Genomic DNA, 23,447 nt, shown 5'->3' on the forward strand with positions numbered 1-23,447 from the left:
GAGAAACAAAACTCAAGCACCTCAGCTTCCACTGTTGGAAAACAAAGATTTATAATGTTATCCTTTCTAGCATAAAACCCTCAAAATTGATTTATCAATAAACCAATAAACTTGGTGGCTGTGATGGTGTCATTCCCAATGATCCCTGTTATATTTGTGCATGGAGTCATCTCAAGAAAGAAGTGCCTCACAAAGGAGCAGCTACAAAGATGTCACTGTCTCTGTTCATTTCCCCATGACCTGACTGGAAATCATGTGCACTAATGCAACTCAGCTTCCTCATCAACCATGTGTTGATGCCATAAGCTCGCCTCAAAAGATTTCATTTTAGGAAAACATTAAAACTGTTCTCTTGAAGCCAACATGTATTTCAAAGACATCTTATTTTCTCCAGATAATCATGTAATCAGCACTCTTGTAAATTCCCCAAAAACTCCCAGTAAGGCACAATCAAAATAATGATTGCTATCATATTTTGAAAAGCATTTCCATGCTGAATTTTCCCACAAGCCATAAGTCCATTGTAAAATCACACACACTTCACAGTATTTACATTTATTATTATTAAATCTTCAGTACCTGAAAGGTATAAATATGGGTCAATGGAAGAAAATAGGAACTGAAACTATTACAGGTGCAGATGAAGAGGCTCACTTTTTTCTGGTCTTTAATCTCTCTGAAGGGAATATCGGGGACAGTAGTTCTGATATGAAACTGAGATGGGGATATATTTCTTTCCTGGGAGAAATTCCTATGGAAGGGAGACAATTATCAGAGTCTTAATGGACACAGGAAGGAATGTTTATAAGGCATTGAGATTCTCATATCAAGTGACATCCCTGTTGGGAAACAGGGCATAGACAAGGCAGATGGGGTCTTTACTGATGGATAGGGAAGGGACTAGTATGAACTGAAGCAAACAAAAAGAATTCCTTGTGTATTTGCTGGTACAATCTGGGAAGTGACTGCTAATTTCTGATGGACTACTTGACTGTCAGAGAAAAGGATGTTACTTCAATGTATTTCCTCTACTTCAAATAGCTTCTCATTCCACCAAGTGTAAGGAAGACATGAAAACAGGGAGGGGATATTAGACATTTAGAAGAAAGAAAGCTAAAAGTTATCTCTAAGCCAAGAAGGTAGATGACATTATGGGTTTCTGAGGTTGGTTGGTGGCATGTAAATAAGACTTCTTGTGACTGTTAAATATGTGCATAAACCCAAGCTCAGAAATGCTGGTGATCCTGAACAGGAAACACAAGAACCCATTTTGTACTAGTCAGAGAGATAGTCTTTCCTGATTATGTTCCATTTCCCAATGTCTCAAGTAGCCCTTGCATTGACATCGCCTGGCTCACTCTGCTATTTGTAGTTGCAGAAGATGAATCAGTCACTTTCGCCTAATATTTCAGGGGGGAAATGGAGGTTCTCTGGCTTCACCATACCCGCCCTCCTCTCACAGACACAACGCTTCAATTCTTGGCAGTCCTTTGAGAAGATCATCCCATTAAGGATGGCCACACAGTCTCTGCTTCTTGGGCTGGTGACATCTATTATAATGTGGAACCTCAAAAAAGGAAGAAAAAGTAAATTTAATCACAGTTTATTTCTAAAATAAAATATTAAATACCCATTCTTTCTAGAGTGATAAAATTATAGTATAGATACCAGAATAAGTTTACCAGGAAACTAGGGTCATGTGCCTCTTTCTCTTCAGTCCCTAAGTTTCCATACTCATTCTTAGAAACAGCAGGTCACCCCAAACAGCAAAAATCATTTCTAACTAAAGCGAAGCTATGTGTTCTCCTCCAAATTTATATAGTTTTTCTGCCACTTAAAAAGTTCTCTACCTTCTCTGTAACTCAGTTTACTTAACTGTAAAATACAAATGATTACATCAAATATATCCTGTCTCCTGGGAGAATTAATGATATATTGTACATAGGGAAGAATGGTGTCTGTTCAAATATGGCTTTACATGTGATATATTTTGATAGAGAAATTACAATTTCCTGTTTCAAAGGATACTGATGTGGTCTGGATGTGTGTTCTTTCCAAATCTTAGTTGAAATGTCATCCCCAGTGTTGGAGATGGGGCCTGGGGGGAGATGTTCGGGTCATAGGGGTGGATCCCTCATGAATGGCTTGGCGCCCTCTTCTTGGTGATGAGTGAGTTCTCACTCAGTTAGTTGATGCAAGATCTGGTGGTTTAAAGGGGCCTGGAACCTCCCCCCACCCCCTTCTCTTTTGTGTTCTCTCTTGCCATTGGACATGCCAGCTCTGGCTTCGCCTTCTGCCATGAGTAAAGCTCCCTGAAGCCTCCTCAGAAGCCAAGCAGATGCTTGTACAGCCTGCAGGATTGTGAGCCAATTAAACCTCCTTTCTTTATAAACTATCCAGCCTCAGGCATTCATTTATGCTGATGCAAAAATGGACTAACACAGATACCATGTGTACTCCTGTCTAAATGCTCACAGCATATGTACGACTAGTGTTTTATATTACCCCTTACATTTTCAGCAAATCTTTTCTCAGAGATTGTATTTTTTAAAAGATGTGCTCCCTATTTTACTGCACAGAAAGCCAAGAACTCTTATCCTATCTCTGGGTACTGACAAGTTTTGTGACCTTAGGCAACCACCATTACAGCCTGGACTCCTGGGCTTCAATTTACTCACTCAGGGAAAGATCTCTCTCTCTCTCTCTCTCTCTCTCTCTCTCTCTCTGCCTCTCCCTTCTCTCATCTGCAGTATGTCCCAGACACAAACTTCTGAAAGCAGCAAGAGAACTACCCTGATATTTTACTAATGCTATGTATCTGTCTCCCTCACTGGCTTATAAGCAGTTCAAAAGCAAGCACTGGCCGGGTGCAGTGGCTCATGCTTGTAATCTCAGCACTTTGGGAGACCAAGATGGGCAAATCACTTGAGTCCAGGAATTCTAAACAAGACTGGGCAACACATCACAAACCTGTCTTTCCAAAACAGACAAAAAATTAGCCGCATGTAGTGGTGCACGCCTGTAGTCCGAGCTACTCAGGAGGCTGAGGTGAGAGGAGAGCTTGAGCTTGGGAGGTAGAGGTTTCAGTGAGCAGAGCTTGCACCACTGCACTCCAGCCCATGCAACAGAGCAAGATGCTATCTCAAAAAACAAACGAACAAACACACACACACACACACACACACAAACAAAATGAGGATGCACTATGGTTCAAATATCTTCAGGCATCCTCCTGCAAACACAGTATCCAGTACAAAGCAGAAGTTTGATTAATACTTGATGGACCAAATTCTTGAGCTCTATCACTCAAGCAAGATATCTTTGTTAAATGCCTTTCCCATAAAATATCCTGAAGGCTTACAGTTCAGAAGTGAAAGGGGTTCCATCCATCCACAGCCAGGCCTTGCCACTGTCAGGGCGCAAGAGCCCTGTCCAATAAGAGTAGAAAAACTCAGAGTAGCTCTCAGACACGGCAAAGTCCTGTGAAAAGCACACAAGAAAAGCTTTAGCGTTGGTGGCATGATTACTCACATGTGCAGACATGCATGGGCCAGCCAGCACTTTTCTCAAGGCACACACAAGTCCTGCTTCACATAGATGCTCATATGCTTAAGAGAAAAAGCATCTATGCTGAGGCCAGTCAGAAATTTGTCCAGGTTTAATAACTTATTTTGTCTTAGTAAATATGGAACACATGTCGATATTCTGAAAGCGGAAATCACATCAACCAAGATTTGTTCCTGACCCATGGCTTTTAAGGCACAGAATTAAACATTAATGTTGACATAAAAATATGAGGGAAAGACTAAGAAAGAGATGCAGAATGATTCTGGGACATGGAAGAATATGGAGGGAAAAGTGCAGGAATGAGGTAGTAACCGTTATAAATACCTGGGAAAGGAAGAAAAGAAGTAAAAGAAAAATTTGCAAGGATGATTTTTGTCTTAGACTAGGAAGAGGAGAAAGAAATTTTTTAATTTCTATCTATAAATATTTATGTGCCCTCTCCCTCTCCCTCTCCCTCTCCCTCTCCTTTCTTTGGTCTCCCTCTCCTTCTTTTTTCGGTCTCCCTCTGTTGCCGAAGCTGGACTGTACTGCCGTGATCTCGGCTCGCTGCAACCTCCCTGCCTCGGGCTCCTGTGACTCTCCTGCCTCGGCCTGCCAAGTGCCTGGGATTGCAGGCGCGCGCCACCACGCCTGAATGGTTTTTGTATTTTTGGTGGAGACGGGGTTTTGCCCTGTTGACCGGGCTGGTCTCCAGCTCCTGGCCTGGAGTGATCTGCCTGCCTCGGCCTCCCGAGGTGCTGGGATTGCAGATGGAGTCTCGCTCACTCAATGCTCAATGGTGCTCAGGCTGGAGTGCAGTGGCGTGATCTCGGCTGGCTACAACCTCCACCTACCAGCCTCCTGCCTTGGCCTCTTAAAGTGCTAAGATTACAGCCTCTGCCGCGACGCCACCCCGTCTAGGAAGTGAGGAGCGTCTCTTCCTGGCCGCCCATCGTCTGGGATGTGAGGAGCCCCTCTGCCCGGCCGCCCCATCTGGGAAGTGAGGCGCGCCTCTGCCTGGCCGCCATCCCGTATAGGAAGTGAGGAACGTCTCTGCCCGGTGGCCCATCGTCTGGGATGTGAGGAGTGCCTCTGCCCGGCCGCCCCGTCTGGGAAGCGAGGAGCGCCTCTGCCCGGCTGCCCTGTCTGGGAGGTGAGGAGTGCCTCTGCCCGGCTGCCACCCCGTCTGGGAGGAAGTGAGGAGCACCTCTGCCCAGCTGCCCCGTCTGGGAGATGAGGAGCACCTCTGCCCGGCCGCCCCATCTGGGAGGTGAGGAGCGCCTCTGCCTGGCCACCACCCCGTCTGGGAAGAAGTGAGGAGCGCCTCTGCCCGACTGCCCCGTCTGGGAAGTGAGGAGCGCCTCTGCCCAGCCGCCCCCTCTGGGAAGTGAGGAGCGCTTCTGCCTGGCCGCCCCCTCTGGGAAGTGAGGAGCGCCTCTGCCCGGCTGCCCCCTCTGGGAAGTGAGGAGCGCTTCTGCCTGGCCGCCCCCTCTGGGAAGTGAGGAGGCCTCTGCCCGGCCGCCCCGTCTGGGAGGTGAGAACCGCCTCTGCCCGGCTGCCACCCTGTCTGGGAAGTGAGGAGCACCTCTGCCCGGCCACCCCGTCTGGGAGGTGAGAAGCGCCTCTGCCCGGCTGCCACCCCGTCTGGGAGGAAGTGAGGAGCGCCTCTGCCCGGCCGCCCTGTCTGGGAGGTGAGGAGCGCCTCTGCCCGGCCGCCCTGTCTGGGAGGTGTACCCAACAGCTCCGAAGAGACAGCGACCATCGGGAGCGGGCCATGAGGATGATGGCAGTTTTGTTGAAAAGAAGGGGGGGAAGTGTGGGGAAAGGAAGGAGAGATCAGATTGTTGCTGTGTCTGTGTAGAAAGAGGTGGGCATAGGAGACTCCATTTTGTTCTGACTAGGAGAAATTCTTCTGCCTTGGGATGCTGTTGATCTATGGCCTTTCCCCCAGCCCCGTGCTCTCTGAAACATGTGCTGTGTCAATTCAGGGTTAAATGGATTAAGGGCGGTGCAAGATGTGCTTTGTTAAACAGATGCTTGAAGGCAGCATGCTCTTTAAGAGTCATCACCACTCCCTAATCTCAAGTACCCAGGGGCGCAAACACTGCAGAAGGCCGCAGGGACCTCTGCCTAGGAAAACCAGAGACCTTTGTTCATGTGTTTACCTCCTGACCTTCTCTCCACTATTATCCTATGACCCTGCCATATCCCCCTCTCTGAGAAACACCCAAGAATCATCAATAAATAATTAATAAAAAAAAAAAAATTTATGTGCACACATGTGTATAGTCCTATACGTGGTAATCCTTTTCCCAATATCCATATTTAACATATGTTTACATTTTAAAAGTTGTTTACTTACTTCTATCTAGTCTTACTCTGCACTCCTAATAGATATTTTTGGAGGATTGGCGGGGACAGGGTCTCACTCTGTCGCCCAGGCTGGAGTGCAGTGGCACGATCATAGCTCACTGCAGCCTCAACCTCCCCAGGCTCAGTGCACTCCTAATATTTTAACATAGAAATTATCTAAATATTTATTATAATTATCCATTCAAATAATGAGTTTCTCAAGGCCGTACACTTTGTTTCATTGTTACATCCAAAACCCCTCAGATAATTAATAAAATATACTGATTTAATGAGAGATCATTGAAAATGTAAATGAAGCTATTACCAAGCAATAGTCATAGAGTGAACATGTGAAAATAACTGTAGTTGAAAATATTTATTCAAATTAAACAGGGGAGTCCCTTCAAATTAAAAGTTTTGAAAGCAAATCATATGAAAAGGATTTAAATATATACAAATATATGAAGTTCACGATAAAATAACTACATAGCTTTAACAAGAAAATTTCCTACCACATGATATAATATAGTTCAACTTTATACCTGAGTTTGCAGTGTATGCTGGAGGCAGAGGAATCAAAGAGAATTAGAAAAATTAGCAGGGTTTTTGCTGGGGCACACTGTCTTAGTCAAAGAAATTGCCTCGCTTGATGCCTAAATTAAGCCATCGAGAGAGGGTTATAAAGTATTAGTAGCTGAGAGAAATTACAGAGGTTCTTTCATCACAGATTTCAGGAAGTAGGTAGAAATTAAGAAGTAATTAGAATGATGTTAAGAATTTGTGTAGTGAGCTGAGCATTTAATTCAATTAACTCTTTGTTGATAACCTACTCTTCATCAAGAAAAATCTCTGCTAAATTCTAGAGAAACAATGATAAATAAGCAACGGCCATACTATTTGAGAACTTCAATTCAAAGGCAATAATAAATATGAGAGAAAGAGGAATAATCATATTTTAATTATGTTCTTTAATTGCATGTACTAACTCAATATATATCAATTTGTAGTTTTATTGTCACATTTGCCTTGACCAGTCTATCCTAGGCTGTAAACTTCTGGAAAGCAAGATATATATTTGCAGATTATGGTAATAATTTAGTTAAATATTTTCCACTTAAAAGCTTTGCCACTTTTAGAATGGAAGAGCAGGCAGCCCTATTTTCATGTTTCTGACATTGCATCAATATTATTCCTTTTCTACCCAAACCAAAACAGGAAAGAAGTTAAGACATTCTACCTTTGCTCCCCGAGAGGGGAGTTTAAAGTGATGTTGCTCATCTTTCTAAGGGTGTGTATTTGTGGAGAACACAACTCCTTCTGTCTACTTCAGGGGACCGTTCAAAGCAATAGGAATAAGACTCAGGCCCTGATTGAAACAAGTGTGAAAACCTGTGGACCGATATTCTTGATCCTTAGAATCTTCTTGCCTAATGCTTTTAAGGCCTCTTTTTGAAATCCTTCAAACATTGAAAAGCCTCAGAATCTTACCAGGTCTTCTTGTTTGTTTATCTTCAGCATGGTAGAGTTTTCACTAAGGCAGAAATATTTACAGTCCTCCCAACTTTTGCTGTCTTTATAGAACTGGTAGCAGTTGTCCCCATGCCATTTCCATTGTTCTGTACAAGGGCTGCACCTGTGTGCTTGGAAAAAAGCCAATTTTGTTGTTATTTTCTGCATGAGTCTGTCTTGCTCCTCTCTTGAAATTATATAGTATTTGATGTCCTAAGAAAGAATTAACTCTTCTTCAAGATTTAATTAATTACCCAGGCAATGATAACTACAATGTTTACTGGATACCTACTAACTGCCAGGAATTATAACTGGTCCTAAGTATATTGTAGAAATTAAAACAGACACTAATTGCTTATGTGGAATCTAGTAAAAAATGATTAGAACTTTCTTGCCACTTGCCTATGAAATTCAGAACATGAAGAGCATATTCAATTTCACAAAGCAGTTCAAATGTACAGAAACTCCAACTGCATTGTGTTTAGGAAATAAAGTTTCTATAATGTTCTCCTCAAAATTATCTTACATAATAGTAAAATAAGTTTTAAAAAATACAGTATATACCAATATGATGTGGAGTCTTTTTAAGGAAAAAAACACTGAGGCAAGCCTGCAGTTAGAATGCCGAATCTCCATGTGTCACAAATTAAATTGGGCATCCAGGCCAGAGAAGTGTGGGTAGTGATCGCAAATATAGGCGCCAAGCCCTGACAGCTATAGTTTTAACCCTGTGTGGATACATGACCTTGGGTCATTTAGAATTAGGAACCAAATCCAGTCTCTTGTGGGTTTGTAGTGGGATGAGAACCCAAGTCATATCCATAACAATTTTTTTATTTTAAAAGCGATCTAGTTAACATGTTAAAATCTCAGTAGCTAATACACAGGTAGCTATTATATTATTGTTTACATCTTCTTGTAAATTTGAAATATTTCATGAAGTAAAACAAAATTTAAATAAATAAATAACTTAGAAGGATATCTTTGTCATGTTATGAAAAACTTGCTGTGGAGCTCAATAGCTTTTGCACTCTTTCAGACAGGTCTTCTTGCTTCAGAATTCTACCAGGAGAAAAGTAACAACCTGGAGAGACTCAAGCAAAAATGCAGGGAGCCTCAGACGTTCTGAAACACAGAACAAGAATGGGAATGATGCTTACCTAAAAGGATTATTGTGAAGAGTAAATACATAAAAACCAGAGTCCAGTTTGTGCAGAGACTTACGCATAAAAAGCATTTAATAAAGGTCTGTTTCAACTGTGGTCCCTGTTGTTATCGGAACTTAGATAGGTAATACATGCTTGGAGTGCTGTGCTGAAAAAGATTATGAAGCAGCAACTGGACTCAGCAAGGAGAATCTTGGTTCATTCTGCTCTGGATTCAGTAAATAAAAACTATGTAACTGCAAATTTGGTACAGTGTATTAATACCTCATTCCCGTCTCACCTACAATGTTTTCTTAAATACCTTCAATCTTCAGATATGGTAAGTGACTCTCTATGTGCTCTATGTAAAAACACGTCCCCTACTTGTAAGGGAATTAATAGAGAAATTTTCAGTGAATGTTTAGGAGGAAGCAAGGGACAATTAGATCGAAAGGTGAGAGACTAAAGGACTGAGAGCCTTATGTGAAATAGGTAGTGACACTATGTAACTAAAGGGACAGAGATAGAGAAACTTCTTTACCTTCTTAACTTCAACTACCTAATATTTGATATACTATTACTTAAACCATTGGAGGAGGAAAATAGAATACAGATCAGAAGAAATTCATTTCTCTCTATATACATATAGATATAGGTATAGACATATAGATAGATAGATATACATATACATATACCCTCCACTCCAGCCTAGACAACAGAGACCCTGTTTTCCCCACCTCTCTGCTCCCCCCAAAAATATATATTTTTAAAGGAGAAAATGCATATTTTTGGCCAGAAAAATGGGTGGACTGAAAATGAACTGTTTTCAAATGTTTTGTCCATGGCATATACACCTAGGAAAAATAAAATACTAACTAATTTCTAAACGGAACATGTACACTTTCTATGAACTCTCTTTACCTATAAATTACCATTTTTTATATGATATAGTGCAATAAATGTTTATAGATATTTATGATCAATAAACAATAATGTTCATATTAGCAAGGCCAATAACCCAAGGAAGGGCATTCCATTTCATAAATACACGAAAATATGTCATCCAAAAAAAAAGGCTAATCGTCTTTTTTTCCTTATAGTCCTTTCTCTCTCCATTTCTCCTTTATTTTTGCTGTGTTTTGGACAAAAGGAATGTAAGTCTGTTTATATGTCTGGCCTAGAATTTTTTCCTCATATATCTAGCTCCCCAAACAGCATTCCTGGTTTCTAATTTTCCCCTTGTAGCCAGAGAATTCTTCCTCCTTTCACTCGATTACATCTCTATGCTTCTAGTTGTTTTGCCTCGAAATTCTGGAGCTGTTTTTGAATCTTTAATTTCTCACACATCCATTTATATCCCATCATGCCATCATTTCCACAAACAATATCCTAGTTAGAAGAACCATCATATTTCTCCTAGATTTTAGTAATAGCCATCTCTTATCTGATTTCTCTGTTGCTATTCTTTCCTCTTCCAGTCTAATTTTAACAGAATGTAGATTAAGCCTTTAAAAACTTATGCCAGATCATGTATTTCCTCTGCTCAAAACCCCATAATTAATCCTCATCTGCTCAAAATAGTAGCCAAATCTCTCACAAAGGCACCTAATGCTGTGTATTATCTCTACCTAGCCTCCTGGTAGTCTTCCACTCCAACTGCATGAGCTCCTCATTATTCCTTGAATATGCAGATACATTCATGTTTTAAGGCTCTTGTGTTTCCTGTTTTACCTACAAAGCTTATTATTTCTCTATATTACATGGCTAACTCCCTCAACTTTTCAAGTCTTTGCTACCATATAATCATCTTAATTAAGGATTTATGACAGCTCTATTTAAAGTAGCAACAGACTACCCTGGAATTCCTTATCCCTCTTGCCTTGTTTACCTTCATTTCTCATAGGATTGATTAATCTCTCATACATTATATTTAGGTTGGCCGATCATTATTGTATACCTCGGACCTAGAGTTTCCCAGAATGTGGGACTTTTAGTACTAAAATGAGGAACGTTGGGGGCCAACTTGGAAATGCTGGTTGATATAGTTTGAACATTTGTCCCCTCCAAATCTCATATTGGAATTTGATTCTCAGTGCTGGAGATGGGACCTAATGGGAAGTGTCTCGGTCAGGGGAGTAGATCCCTTATGAACAGCTTGGTGAGTTCTCGCTCTATTAGTCCCAGGAGAACTGAGTGTTAAAAAGAGCCTGGCACGTCCCTCCCCAATCTCTTGCCTCCTGGACTCTTGTCATGTTACCTGCTGCACTTTCCCCCATGTGTGGAAGCTGCCTGAGGCTCTCAGAAGAAGCAGATGCTGGCACCATGCTTCTTGTATAGCCTGCAGAATCATTAACCAAATAAAACTCTTTTCTGTATAAATTACCCAGGCTCGGGTACTCCTTTATAGCAACACAAACAGACAAAGACATTAGTCATCTTATTTTACGTTTTTCAATATATTTACTTCTACCACCCCACTAGAGTAAGTGGTCCATGAGAGTAGACATCCTGTGTGTTTTGTCAGATAGGCATCAGCAGGCATTCCGTAAATACTCCAACCATACTGGTAGCAGTACTAACTAAATGCATAAATATCACTTCAGTGGGTGGATGGATGGATGGATGGATGGATAATGGGTAAGATGAGGGTAAGAAATAAAAAGTAGCAGATTAAAACTGAGAACTGACATCTAACCAAAAATATGTAAGAATTTTTTATGAGAAGAAGCATTAATATATTTGCATTTAGATTTTATATTTAAATTAAATATAACTTATTTGCATAGCCTCTCTTTTTGTTTGTTTTTATATACCTAAATAAAAATTTGAAAGACCATTTGTGTTAGGAAAATCTTGGTTACCTTAAAAAAGATTTTTTTTTTAGACAGGTGCAATGGCTCATGCCTGTAATCCCAGCACTTGGGAGGCCGAGGCGGGCAGATCACTTGAGGCCAGAGTTCAAGACCAGCCCGGGCAACATGGAAAAACCTCGTCTCTACTTAAAATATACAAAAATTAGCCAGATGTGGTGGTGCATGCCTGTAATCCCAGCTACCCAAGAGGAGATACGAGAATCGCTTGAACCCAGGAGATGGAGGCCACAGGGAGCCGAGATCACTCCACTGCACTCCAGTCTAAGTGACAGAGTGAGACTCTGTCTTAAAAAATATATATATAAAATAAAATTAAAAATAAAACTAAAAATAATTTTTGAGATAGTGTCTTACTATGTTGCCTGGGCTGGTCTTGATCTCCTCAGCTCAATCTTCCAGCCTCAGCCTGTCAAGTAGTTGATTACCTTTTTGAAGATATGGCAACCAACAAAGGAAAGTATGCATACTGGGCTTTGTTAGAAAAATTCGTAAGTAAGCGCCAGGCGCGGTAGTTCATGCCTATAATCCCAGCACTTTGGGAGGCTGGGGCAGGGAGAACACCTGAGCTTGGGAGCTCAAGACCAGCTTGCCCAACACAGTGAAAACCCCTCTCTACTAAAAATACAAAAAAAAATTAGCTGGGTGTGGTGGTGCACACCTGTAGTCCCAGCTACTCAGGAGGCTGAGGCAGGAGAATTGCTTGAACCTGGGAGGAGGAAGTTGCAGCAAGCCGAGATCGTGTCACTGCCTTCCAGCCTAGGCAACAGAGCAAGACTCCATCTCCCCCCACCCAAAGAAAAAGGAAAAAGAAAAATTAGTAAATAAGGACATTATGACCATTGACGTCATTAGTCATGTAGGAAAGAATCACTTAGAGAAGTAAAACTGTGCCTATTAATATTTTTTCCTGGGTAGCCACGCAATCAGGATGTTTGTTTCAGGTGGGAAGTGGTGTGTGTATAGTAGACGAGGAGACTTTGCCCTCCTTCAGAGTTGCTAAAAAAGAAATAAAAGTGGAAACCTGAACACGTATGCCATTTCCTAAGTAAGCATGATAAAGAGAGCAGAAGAGAGAGCTGATCTGAATAAAGTAGATTATCACAAAACCTGAAAAGAATAGAATAGGAATACACACGCACTCACACTGAAGCGATGCTCCTAGACTTCTCCAGCAGTAATTTTATCAATGGTGGTTCACCTACCATTGGCACTGTCATCATCTGTGGTCCTTATTAAACTACCTATTTTTGATACCCAGCCAAGTTATCCTGAATTAAAATAACTTGAATTTGATTCAGCTTATCTGCATTTTCAGACTAGTCCCTGTATGATTTTTAAGATTTGAGAACTACAGTTACGAGTTTGCTTACTTCTTACTAGGAAAGAATTTGTAAGAACATTTGCCGAGGTAAGTTGAGACATACCCCTGTATTTTCTTTACTTGTAGTCTTATTTTGGTTATTCTTAGTTAATTGTTTTTATTGTTTTAAAATGTCTGCATTTGAAGAGTCCCTTGATGTATGGTATCACAGACACATATGAATCATGTAATCCCAACAACTGATCATGATCTTGAAGCCCAAACCCTTTTTCAGTTTGCCAGACCTCTAGTTAAATAATACTTGACTCTCACTTTCACCAGCAGGAAATCCATCTCTCTGTTTCCAGACAACATGGGGACAGAGTGACCAGGACACACTTACCTCCAGCTTTGTTATACAGCTCACGACAGAGTTTTTCAGCCACATGCTGCAGACTTCCTGCAAGCTTTATGTTCTGGACTTGAAGAGATTGCAACTCTCGGGACATATTTCCTAATCTTTCTTCCATTTGAGAAATGGTGTCTTGACCAGTATTGGAGAGCTGGTAGTACTGAAAAACTAACCCAAATGACCAAGTCAGACTGGACAGCTTATTTCTATGTTTTATTTCCACTTTCTGCCTATGGGGAAGACAAAACAGTGTATTTTTTAGTATCTCAGGCTCTGAGTTCTCATATTGCCTATATTCAAGTTTGGACTCTAGTACATATATAAGAAGTTGTATCACCTTGGGCAAATTAATTTCTTTAAGTCTGTCTAAAAATGTGAAGTCAAGGGGAGAAAATGGCAGCTAAGAGGGCTAAGATGGAGCTCCCACTTGGACAACAGAACAGGGTGAGGAGACTCACACTGTGAACTTTTCCTCCAGGAACCACCTCAGGAACATACTAGGAAAACTGAAAGAATTCACAGATCCTTTGAAAGAAGCAACTCAATACTGAAAATTCTCCAAGACAGCCAAAAATGTGTGAAGTGGGGAAAACCCACCTCTGAACACACATCCCTACTGGAGAACCTGAAAATCTGGGTTACATGAGAAGGATTTAACCTTACCTGGAGCAGAAATGGATGTAGGGAGCCAAATATAAAATATATGCAAAATATAAAAGTAGAAGAAGCAGAGGGAAGAGTCCTGTAGGCACTCCCATTCTCCAGCTCAAGCCCAGGGAAGCCATCCCTGACTTTGTCTCACAGGGGTCATTGGACAAGATAGCCAGTGTAATTAAAGAGGAGTCACAGGATGAAAGAAGCTTCCAAATGAATTTTGTAATAATTTCAACTGGATATGAATTTTCTTAAGCAGAATCCAGGGGGCAAAGAGGAACTGCTACAGATATCAGCACAGGAACTGCGACATGGTGTGGGAAGGTGGGGAGGGGTGTGGCCTGAAAGCCTGCTTGCTTTCTCAGTGGGAAGGGTTGTAGCCTGGGGCAAGTTCAGAGCCCCAGGCATGAGCTGCCAGGATATAAACTCCATGTTGTTGGTAGGGCACGGGAGGAGCAAGATGCCTTACCAGCTATGTGGGAGCTGGGTAAGGCCTATCACTGCCAGCTTTCTCCCACTTCCCTGGCGACCTGTATGACACAGCAGAGGCAGCCATAATACCCTGAGAACCAACCCCCATCCCCCACAGCATTCATGACAAGCCCCGTCCAAGGAGAGTGTGAGCTCAGACCTGCCTAACCCTGACCCCATGTGATGTTTTTTCTCTACCCACCCTGGTACCCAAACACAAAAGACATAAACTCTTGGGAACCGTATGGCCCCGCTCATCACCTGAGAAACCTGAATACTCATCCTGGCAAACTTAGAACAAGCTTACATCCCCTGTCTACTACTACAGCTGGTGTTCTCTTTAAAGCACCACCTCCTGGCTGGAGGCCAACCAACTCAAACCATTAGAGTAACTCAAGACAGAATAACCCTGCTCCAAGGAGGGAGAAGACAACAGCTAATTTCACTGCCTGCAACATCCTGGCTAACCAGAGGTCCTGAGTGTGTCCATCTGACTTCACTGCTAGCATAACCAACATTCAAGAAAACCAGCACACTAAACATATCTACAACCAAGGACTCACACAGTCTACTTCACCTCCTTGCCAACTTCACCAGAGCAGGTGCTGGTATCCACAGATGGGAGACCTGAAGATGGATCATATCACAGAATTCTGCAGACATTCCCCAGCACCAGCCTGGAGCCTGGTAGCACCACTGGGTGGCTAGACCCAGAAGACAGTAACAATCACTGCAGTCTGGCTCTAAGGAAGCCCTATACCTAGGGGAAGGGGGAGAGTACAACATCAAGGGATCACCCCATGGGATGAAAGAATCTGAACAGCAGCCTGTGTGTTCCAGATCTTTTCACTGAAATACCCAACATACCCAAATGACAAGGAAACAGAAAAATAATTCTGGTAATATGACAAAACAGGATTCTACACCACCACCAAAAGGTAACACTAGCTCCCCAGCAATGGATCCAAACCAAGAAGAAATCTTTGAATTGCCAGATAAAGAATTCAGAAGGTTGATTATTAAGTTACTCAAGGAGATACCAGAGAAAAATGAAAACCAACTTAAGAAACTTATTTATGGTTTTCTTTCTTTTTGAGACAGAATCTCACTCTGTTGCCCAAGCTGGAATGCAGTAGTGTGATCTTGGCTCACTGCAACCTCTGCCTCCCAGGTTCAAGTGATTCTCCTGCCTCAGCCTCTCAAGTGGCTGGGATTACAGGTGCCCACCACCATGCCTCTCTAATTTTTATATTTTTTGTAGAGACGGGGTTTCACCATGTTGGCCAGGCTGGTCTTGAACTCCTGACCTCAGGTGATCTGCCCTCCTCAGCCTCCCAAAGTGCTGGGGTTATAGGCATGAGCCACCACATCTGGCCTAAACAAATTTTAAAAAACAATATAGGATATGGATTAAAAAAATTATCCAGAGAAATAAATATCATAAAGAAAAAACAGTCACAACTTCTGGAAATGAAAGATGCACTTAGAGAAATACAAAATGCAGTAGAAGGTTTCAACAATAGACTAGAACAAGAAGAGAGAATTTCAGAGCTTGAAGACAAGGCTTTTGAATTACCCCAATCTGACAAAGACAAAGATAACAGAAAAAAAAAATGAACAAAGTCTCCAAGTAAGTCGGAGTTATAGTAAATGGCCAAACCTAAGAATAATTGTTGTTTCTGAGGAAGAAGAGAAATCTAGAAGTTTGGAAAACTTATTTGAGGGGATAAACCAGGAAAACACCCATGGTCTTCCTAGAGATCTAGACATCCAAACACTAGAAGCTCAGGATGTAAGGGCGATCTGGCTGCGATATCTGTCACCCCATTGATTGCCAGTATTGATTTGGCTGATCTGGCAGGCTAGGCGTGTGTCCCCTTCCTCCCTCACTGCTCCATGTGCATCCCTCCTGAAGCTGTGCACTCGGTCGAAGAGGACAACCATACCCGATAGAGGAGGACCAGTCTGGTCAAGGGTATACGAGTAGCTGCACTCTCTTGCTAGAACCTCCAAACAATCTCTCAAATACTAAAAGCTCAAAAACCTCCTGGGAAATTCATTGCAAAAAGATTATCGCCTAGGTAAATATTCATTATGTTATCTAAAGTCAAGATGAAGGAGAGAATCTTAAAAGCTGTAAGACAAAAACATCAGGTAATCTATAATGAAAACTTATCAGATTAATAGCTGACATCATCAGAAACCCCACAAGGCAGAAAGGATTGGGGTCCTATTTTTACCCTCCTCAAACAAAATATTGTCAGCCAAGAATTTTGTATCCAGTGAAACTAAGATTCATAAATGAAATAGAAATAATGTTTTTTTCAGAGAAACAAATGCTGCAAGAATTTGCCGCTACCAAGACAGCGCTACAAGAAATGCTAAAAGGAGTGCTAAATCTTGAAACAGAATCTCAAAATACACCAAAATAGAATCTCCTGAACGCACAAATCCCACAGGACCTATATGACAATAACACACACACACACAATAAAACAAGGTATTCAGGCAAGAACTAGCATAATGAATAGAACAGTACTGCACATCTCAATACTAACACTGAATGTAAACGGCCTAAATGCTCCACTTAAAAGATAAGGAATGACAGAATGGATAATATTTCACCAATCAAGTATCTGCTGTCTTCAAAAGACTCACCTAACACATAAGGACTCACATAAACTTAAGGTAAAGAGGTGGAAAAAGATAGTCCATGCAAATGGAAAACAAAAATGAGCCGGAGTAGCTATTCTTTTATCAGACAAAACAGACATTAAAGCACAAAGAGTAAAAAAAAAAAAAAAAACAGACAAAGAGAGACATTATAGACATTATATAGTGATAAAAGGAAAAATCCAACAGGAAAGTATCAAAACCCTAAATATATATGCACTTTCCAACAGGAAAGTATCACAACCCTAAATATATATGCACTTTCCAACAGGAAAGTATCACAACCCTAAATATATATGCACTTTCCAACAGGAAAGTATCACAACCCTAAATATATATGCACTTTCCAACAGGAAAGTATCACAACCCTAAATATATATGCACTTTCCAACAGGAAAGTATCACAACCCTAAATATATATACACTTTCCAACAGGAAAGTATCACAACCCTAAATATATATGCACTTAACATTGGAGCTCCCAAATTTATAAAACAATTACTACTAGACCTAAAAAAATGAGATAGACAGCAACACAATAATAGTGGGGGACTCCAACACTCCACTGACAGCACCAGACAGGTCTTGAAGACAGAAAGTCAACAATGAAGAAGAAAGAAAGAAACAGTGGACTTAAAACTATACCCTAGGACAAATTGACTTAACAGATATTTACAAAACATTCCATCCAACAACTGCAGAGTATGCATTCTTTTCATCAGCACATGTAACATTCTCCAACAAAGGCCATATGATAGGCCGCAAAACAAGTCTCTATAAATTTAAGAAAACTGAAATTATATCAAGTATTCTCTCAAAGCATAGTGAAATAAAATTGAAAATTAACAATACAAGGCACCCTGAAAACTACACAAATTCACAGAAATAAAATAATCTGATCTTGAATGATCTTTGGGTAAACAACAAAATCAAGATAGAAATTAAAAAATATTTTGAACAGAACGATAATATTGGTGACACAACTTACGAAAACCTCTAGCATACAGCAAAAGCGGTGCTAAGAGGAAAGTTCGTAGCATTAAATGACTACATCAAAATTTCTGAAAAACCACAAATACACCATCTCAGGTCATGCCTCAAGAAAAATTGTAGAAACACGAACAAACCAAACCCAAATCCAGCAGAAGAAAAGAAGTATCAAAGATCAGAGCAGAACTAAATGATATTGAAATGAAGAAAAAAAAAGAATTACAAAAGATGAATGAAACAAAAAACTGGTTCTTTGAAAAGATAAATAAAATCGATAGAATGTTAGCAAGGTTAATCAAGAAAAGGAGAGAAGATCCAAATAACCTCAATTACAAATGAAATGGGAGATGTTCCAACTGATGCCACACAAATACAAAAGATCACAAAGTCCAGAGGGGATAGATAAATTCCTGGAAATATACAACCCTCCTAGATTAAACCAGGCATAAATAGAAACTCTGAACAGAACAGTAACAAGTAGTGAAATTGAAACAGTAATAAAAACATTGCCAACAAATAAAAGTCCATTCACAGATGGATTCACAGCTGAATTCCATCAGACATTCAAAGAAGAATTGGTACAAATATTACTGAAACTATTCCCAAAAATAGAGAAAGAGAATCTTCCCTAAATCATTCTGTGAAGCCGTATCACACTAATACCAAAACCAGGAAAGCACAGAACAAAAAGGAAACTACAGACCAATATCCCTGATGAACACTGATGCAAAAATCATCAGCAAAAGACTAGCTAACTGAGGCCTGGAGCGGTGGCTCATGCCTGCAATCCCAGGACTTTGGGAGACCGAGGCAGGTGGATCACCTGAGGTCGGGAGTTCGAGACCAGCCTGACCAACATGGAGAAACCCTGTCTGTACTAAAAACAAAAATTAGCCAGGTGTGGTGGTGGGTGTCTGTAATCTCAGCTACTCGGGAGGCTGAGGCAGGAAAATCCCTTGAACCCGGGAGGCGAAGTTTGCAGTGAGCTGAGATCATGCCACTGCACTCCAGCCTGGGCAACAGTGTAAGACTCCATCTCAAAAAAAAAAAAGACTAGCTAACTGAATCCAACAGTACATCAAAAAGATAATACCACATGATAAAGTGGGTTTCATCCCAGGGATGCAGGGATGGTTTAACATACACAAGTCAATAAATATGACACATTACATAAACAGAAATAAAAACAAAAATCCTATGATCATCTCAATAGATGCAGAAAAAGCATTTGACAAAATCCAGCATTCCTTTATGATTAAAACATACAGCAAAATTGGCATATAAAGGACATACCTCAATGTTTTATATATATATATATATATATAGTTTTTTTTTTTTTTTTTTAGACGGAGTCTCACTCTGTCACCCAGGCTGGAGTGCAGTGCAGTGGTGTGATCTTGGCTCACTGCAATCTCCGCCTCCTGGGTTCAAGCGGTTCTCCTGCCTCGGCCTTCTGAGTAGTTGGGATTACAGATGCCCACCACCACGCCTGGCTAATTTTTGTATTTTCAGTAGAGACAAGGTTTCACCATGTTGGCCAGGCTGGTCTCCAACTCCTGACCTGAAGCGATTCGCCCGCCTCAGCCTCCCAAAGTGCTGGAATTACAGGCATGAGCCACCATTCCTGGCCTAAAAAAAATGTATAATTTAAATAATGTATCTATATATATTTATAAATAAATAAATAGAAATGTGGAGTTATAATATTAGTTCCTAACTTCAGGAATAAATTCTCAACCTATATTTACTGCTTGATAAATATTTTTATGTATATTCTCAAATGTTACTCAACATAAAACCACCAATCTGTTTATATGTTGATCATTATATTGAGTATTGACAATATACCATATATTGTTACTTATTCAGTTATTGAAATAGTGTTATTATTTTTTCCATGATTTTACAGTTTGCAATTAGGATCATTGAGAACAAGTAAATTCCTAATGTCATTTGACTAGAAATTTTCAACATTCAGATTTGAAATTCAGGTCTCTACATCTAAGTATAGAAATCCCTCATGAATCATGAGAGTTCCTCTATATTTCCAAGAATAATGGTGATTGCAAAACAATAGTTCTATCACAATGAAATAAAACTTTTGGGATCAAAAAGGGCAATAAGAAATTATTTTTAATTTTGAAATATAAGATACAAACACAAGTATTAAAATTCCTATAAAACCCAATTTTTGACATTAAAATCTGCTCTTCTATATAACATTTTTCTTTGAATAACCTTCTTCAGCTGTTTAGGAAACATTGCTGTGGGGTCTTCACCTACTGAGGCAAATTCATCCACTTTCTTTTTTAAGCCTTTTAACTTGTTTTTACTAGTTTGAAATTTAAATATTTTTAGATATGCATTTTTCCGATTTGATTTTCACAAGTTTTTATAAAGTGACTGTATAACTTCCTGGCCTTTAAAAAATATGGTGATTAAGGAATTTACCTACTCTCCTCTTATTGATGGTACACGTGGCTCTGTGGGTAGTATATTCTGCACTAGCCCACTGAACCTTGTATTCTCAGAGCCAAAACCTCTGATACCCTAGTCTTTTGTGGAATGGGAGAGGGCTGAAGCATGCATTTATTTAAAATAAATGATTTTTTTTAAACATTGACATACAAACAAACAGACAAAACCCTTCTTATCTCAAACAGAATGTTTAATTCTAGTTGGCAACTGATTTTTTTTTAATTCTTCTTCCATTATTCACTATTTACATAGTTGCCATTTAAAAAAAGATACACTGAATTTTCCAAAGGCTAAAGAATTAAAGTTTAAAAAACATATCCATAACAAGTGTTCCTCATCCTAGACAAACCTCGGAACCAGGATCCTCCCCCAGGTCAGAGCGCAGACTTACACAAAAGCCCCAGGGCTGCCAGCCCTATCAGCAGCACCAAGCACAAAGTCAGCAGGGTCAGGGCCACCGGTCGCCACGTTGAAGAGGGAGCCCTGTGCTCTGCAGGGAACAGAAGAGAAAGCAGGGTTTGGCTCTTTCTTCCTCTTGCATCTAAGGCAATAACAGGTAAGGGAGTGGAGTTGATTCTGCACAAGAACAAATTAGGCTGGACAACAGTAACAGGGGCTGGATAACTTGCTTTCTGTCCTCAGAAACATCATCGTAAGGCTCAGTGCAAGCCTCACTTATCACAGCTAGATTTTCTCACAAGCCCCACCCATTTGTATCCACCCCTCAAGTCTTACTTTGCACTGAATCACACTATGCATTACCATTATCTTTATGTGGTTCTTTGTACAACCTTCTGCTTGTCAAAATTCTAATTATGAAAGACTGTCATGAAAATGTCTGAAACACAGCCTGAGAATCTCTGAACCTTACCAAGGGACAACTTTTTACGTAATCAGGGGAAAGATGAAATTAATTTGTTATTACTTTTGAAAAACATCCCCCTTCCCCCAAGTTCCGTATATGCTTTTTCTAAAGGGGAAATAATAATGGGAAGTAATAATTTTACTGTTTTTCTGTGGAATTGCTTGATTGAAAGTCCCTCTTTTGTAAGGATATTGTTTGTTCATTCATTTGATTTATATTTTTTCAAAAATAGATTATAAAGAAACATGATAATCAATTTCTGAAAGATGAATCTAAACTATTTTTGCAACAGTTAAATAATTTTTAAAACTGTGGCAAACATGTTTTCCTTGCCCTCCATTGCCATAAGTTTGACTAGTAATTGCAGAGGTTTTACTGTAAGTCATGAGCAGACCCCTCACCTAGTGAGGTCACCTATCTGAGTCTGAATGACCTAACATATCTGACAGGGAAGAGTCTCAGTCAGGTGCAGGTAGCATCTAGCATTGTGATAAAAATGAAACAGAGAGTGAAATCCTCAAACAAACTCTGATCTCTTTGTAGCCGGTTAGTTCTACTTCACTGAGAATTCAAGTCACGTTCTGAAACAGAAAGATTAAAGAGATAGGAGGGGCTTTTTGAAAGGAAAATTCTTTTCCTTCTAGCAAGGGCCTATACATAATACATTCTAGGTACATAATACAGAGATTTTCCAGGCTGGAGCGCAGTGGCGCGATCTCGGCTCACTGCAACCTCCGCCTCCCAGGCTCAAGCAATCCTCCCACCTCAGCTCCTGAGGAGCCGGAACTACAGGCACGTGCCACCACGCCTGGCTAATTTTTTTTTTCCTATATTTTTGTTGGAGATGAGGTTTCACCATGTTGCCCAGGCTGCAGGCTGTTCTCTAATTCCTGAGCTCAAGTGATCCTCTAACCTCGCCTCCCAAAGTGCTGGGATTACAGGCATGAGCCACCGCGCCCGGCCAATTCTAGGTAGAGATTTATATGAAACGTTATTTCCAAATGGGGAATAATAACTAGTAAAGAATATAGAAATAGACAGTATGATTACTATCCTCTGGAACTTACAATCTAGTAGGCAAAATAAGTTAAAGTCTCAGAGTAGACATACTGATATATTTTTAAATGTGAATCTTATTTCTTAGCAATCATCTCCTTCGTAAGTAGCTTTCATTACATTTAGAATAAAATCCAAATCGCTTTTCACAGATTGCTCCTTTTTAAAAAAAAAAAAAATGGCAATTTTATTATGCTACTTCCCTACTTAAAAACTTCAAAAGCTTTATTGCACTTAGAATTAAATCCTGCATTAGTCTTATTGAGACCTGCCTTAGCTCTTTCACCCCTTTCTGAACTATTTTCCTCTCACTCACTTGTACTACTCACAATGGGCTTCCGTTTAGTCCTTGATCTGATCAAGCTTGACCCTAAGCACCTTTATCAGCCCTACTTCTGCCTCTGCATTAATTTCAGTTTCAATGGCACATCCTTGGAAGAGGTCCATGAGTCCATCTCTAGCATATCACTCACCCTGTACTAGGTAATATTTTCATGACTTTTGTTTCTTTTTGTCTGTCTCCTTTCTCTCCATTTAACATTCCATTAAAACAATGATCTTGTCTATCTTGTCCACCAGTCTATTTCCACTACTGAAAGTAGTGCCTGGGACATAAGGGCTGAGTAAATCTTTGACAGTTTAAACAATCAAAAAATGAAATTATAAAAAATTAATATGACTTAAACTATTTAAGTTTTAAAGAGATAAATGGGTTCTCCAAAGTTAAGTTTACAGGTTTTTGTTTTTTTTTTTTTGTAGTCTATTGACTTTTCAGCAACATCTATGTCAGCAGAAAACAGACTCAGCTAAATACATCTCCCAGCCATGTTGGTTTCTATACACTGACTTTTGTGAGATTATATCATGAACAAATCTAAGGGAGATTTGCTTCCTCCTGTTTCTTTCAGTTAACTGAGCTATGTGATTTAGTCTTAGTTTCTCTGAAAAAGAATGGTTTTCTCGTGGTATTGACTGTAAAAGTATTTCAGATCAGCAGAACATAAAAAAAAAAAAGATCAGAGGCAGAATATAGTTTGGGTTAATCATCCTCTCCAAAACCCTATATTTGTAAGCTTCCATACAGTCCAAGAAAGTTAGTCATATGGATGCTTCTAGATTCCAT

General features: G+C 40.2%; 1 protein-coding gene across 2 annotated transcripts in view; it reads right to left on the reverse strand.

Annotated features, from left to right (window-relative positions):
* Positions 1 to 539: 539 nt before the first annotated feature.
* The window catches only part of CLEC1A (C-type lectin domain family 1 member A), a 30,170-nt gene continuing 7,262 nt past the window's right edge, over positions 540 to 23,447 (reverse strand). Inside the window, exons 2-6 of one of the 2 annotated variants that reach the window (XM_002822899.3) lie at positions 20,795 to 20,893; positions 13,129 to 13,305; positions 7,387 to 7,538; positions 3,362 to 3,480; positions 540 to 1,567 (exon numbers count right to left, since the gene is read on the reverse strand). In XM_002822899.3, coding sequence (XP_002822945.1) covers positions 1,387 to 1,567; positions 3,362 to 3,480; positions 7,387 to 7,538; positions 13,129 to 13,305; positions 20,795 to 20,893 — 728 coding nt within the window. In that variant the 3' untranslated portion in view covers positions 540 to 1,386. The remainder of the gene's footprint in view (positions 1,568 to 3,361; positions 3,481 to 7,386; positions 7,539 to 13,128; positions 13,306 to 20,794; positions 20,894 to 23,447) is intronic. The other variant, XM_063712014.1, reaches the window with a different exon arrangement.

The sequence above is a fragment of the Pongo abelii genome, chromosome 10, assembly GCF_028885655.2.
Source record: "Pongo abelii isolate AG06213 chromosome 10, NHGRI_mPonAbe1-v2.0_pri, whole genome shotgun sequence".
Lineage (NCBI taxonomy): Eukaryota > Metazoa > Chordata > Mammalia > Primates > Hominidae > Pongo > Pongo abelii.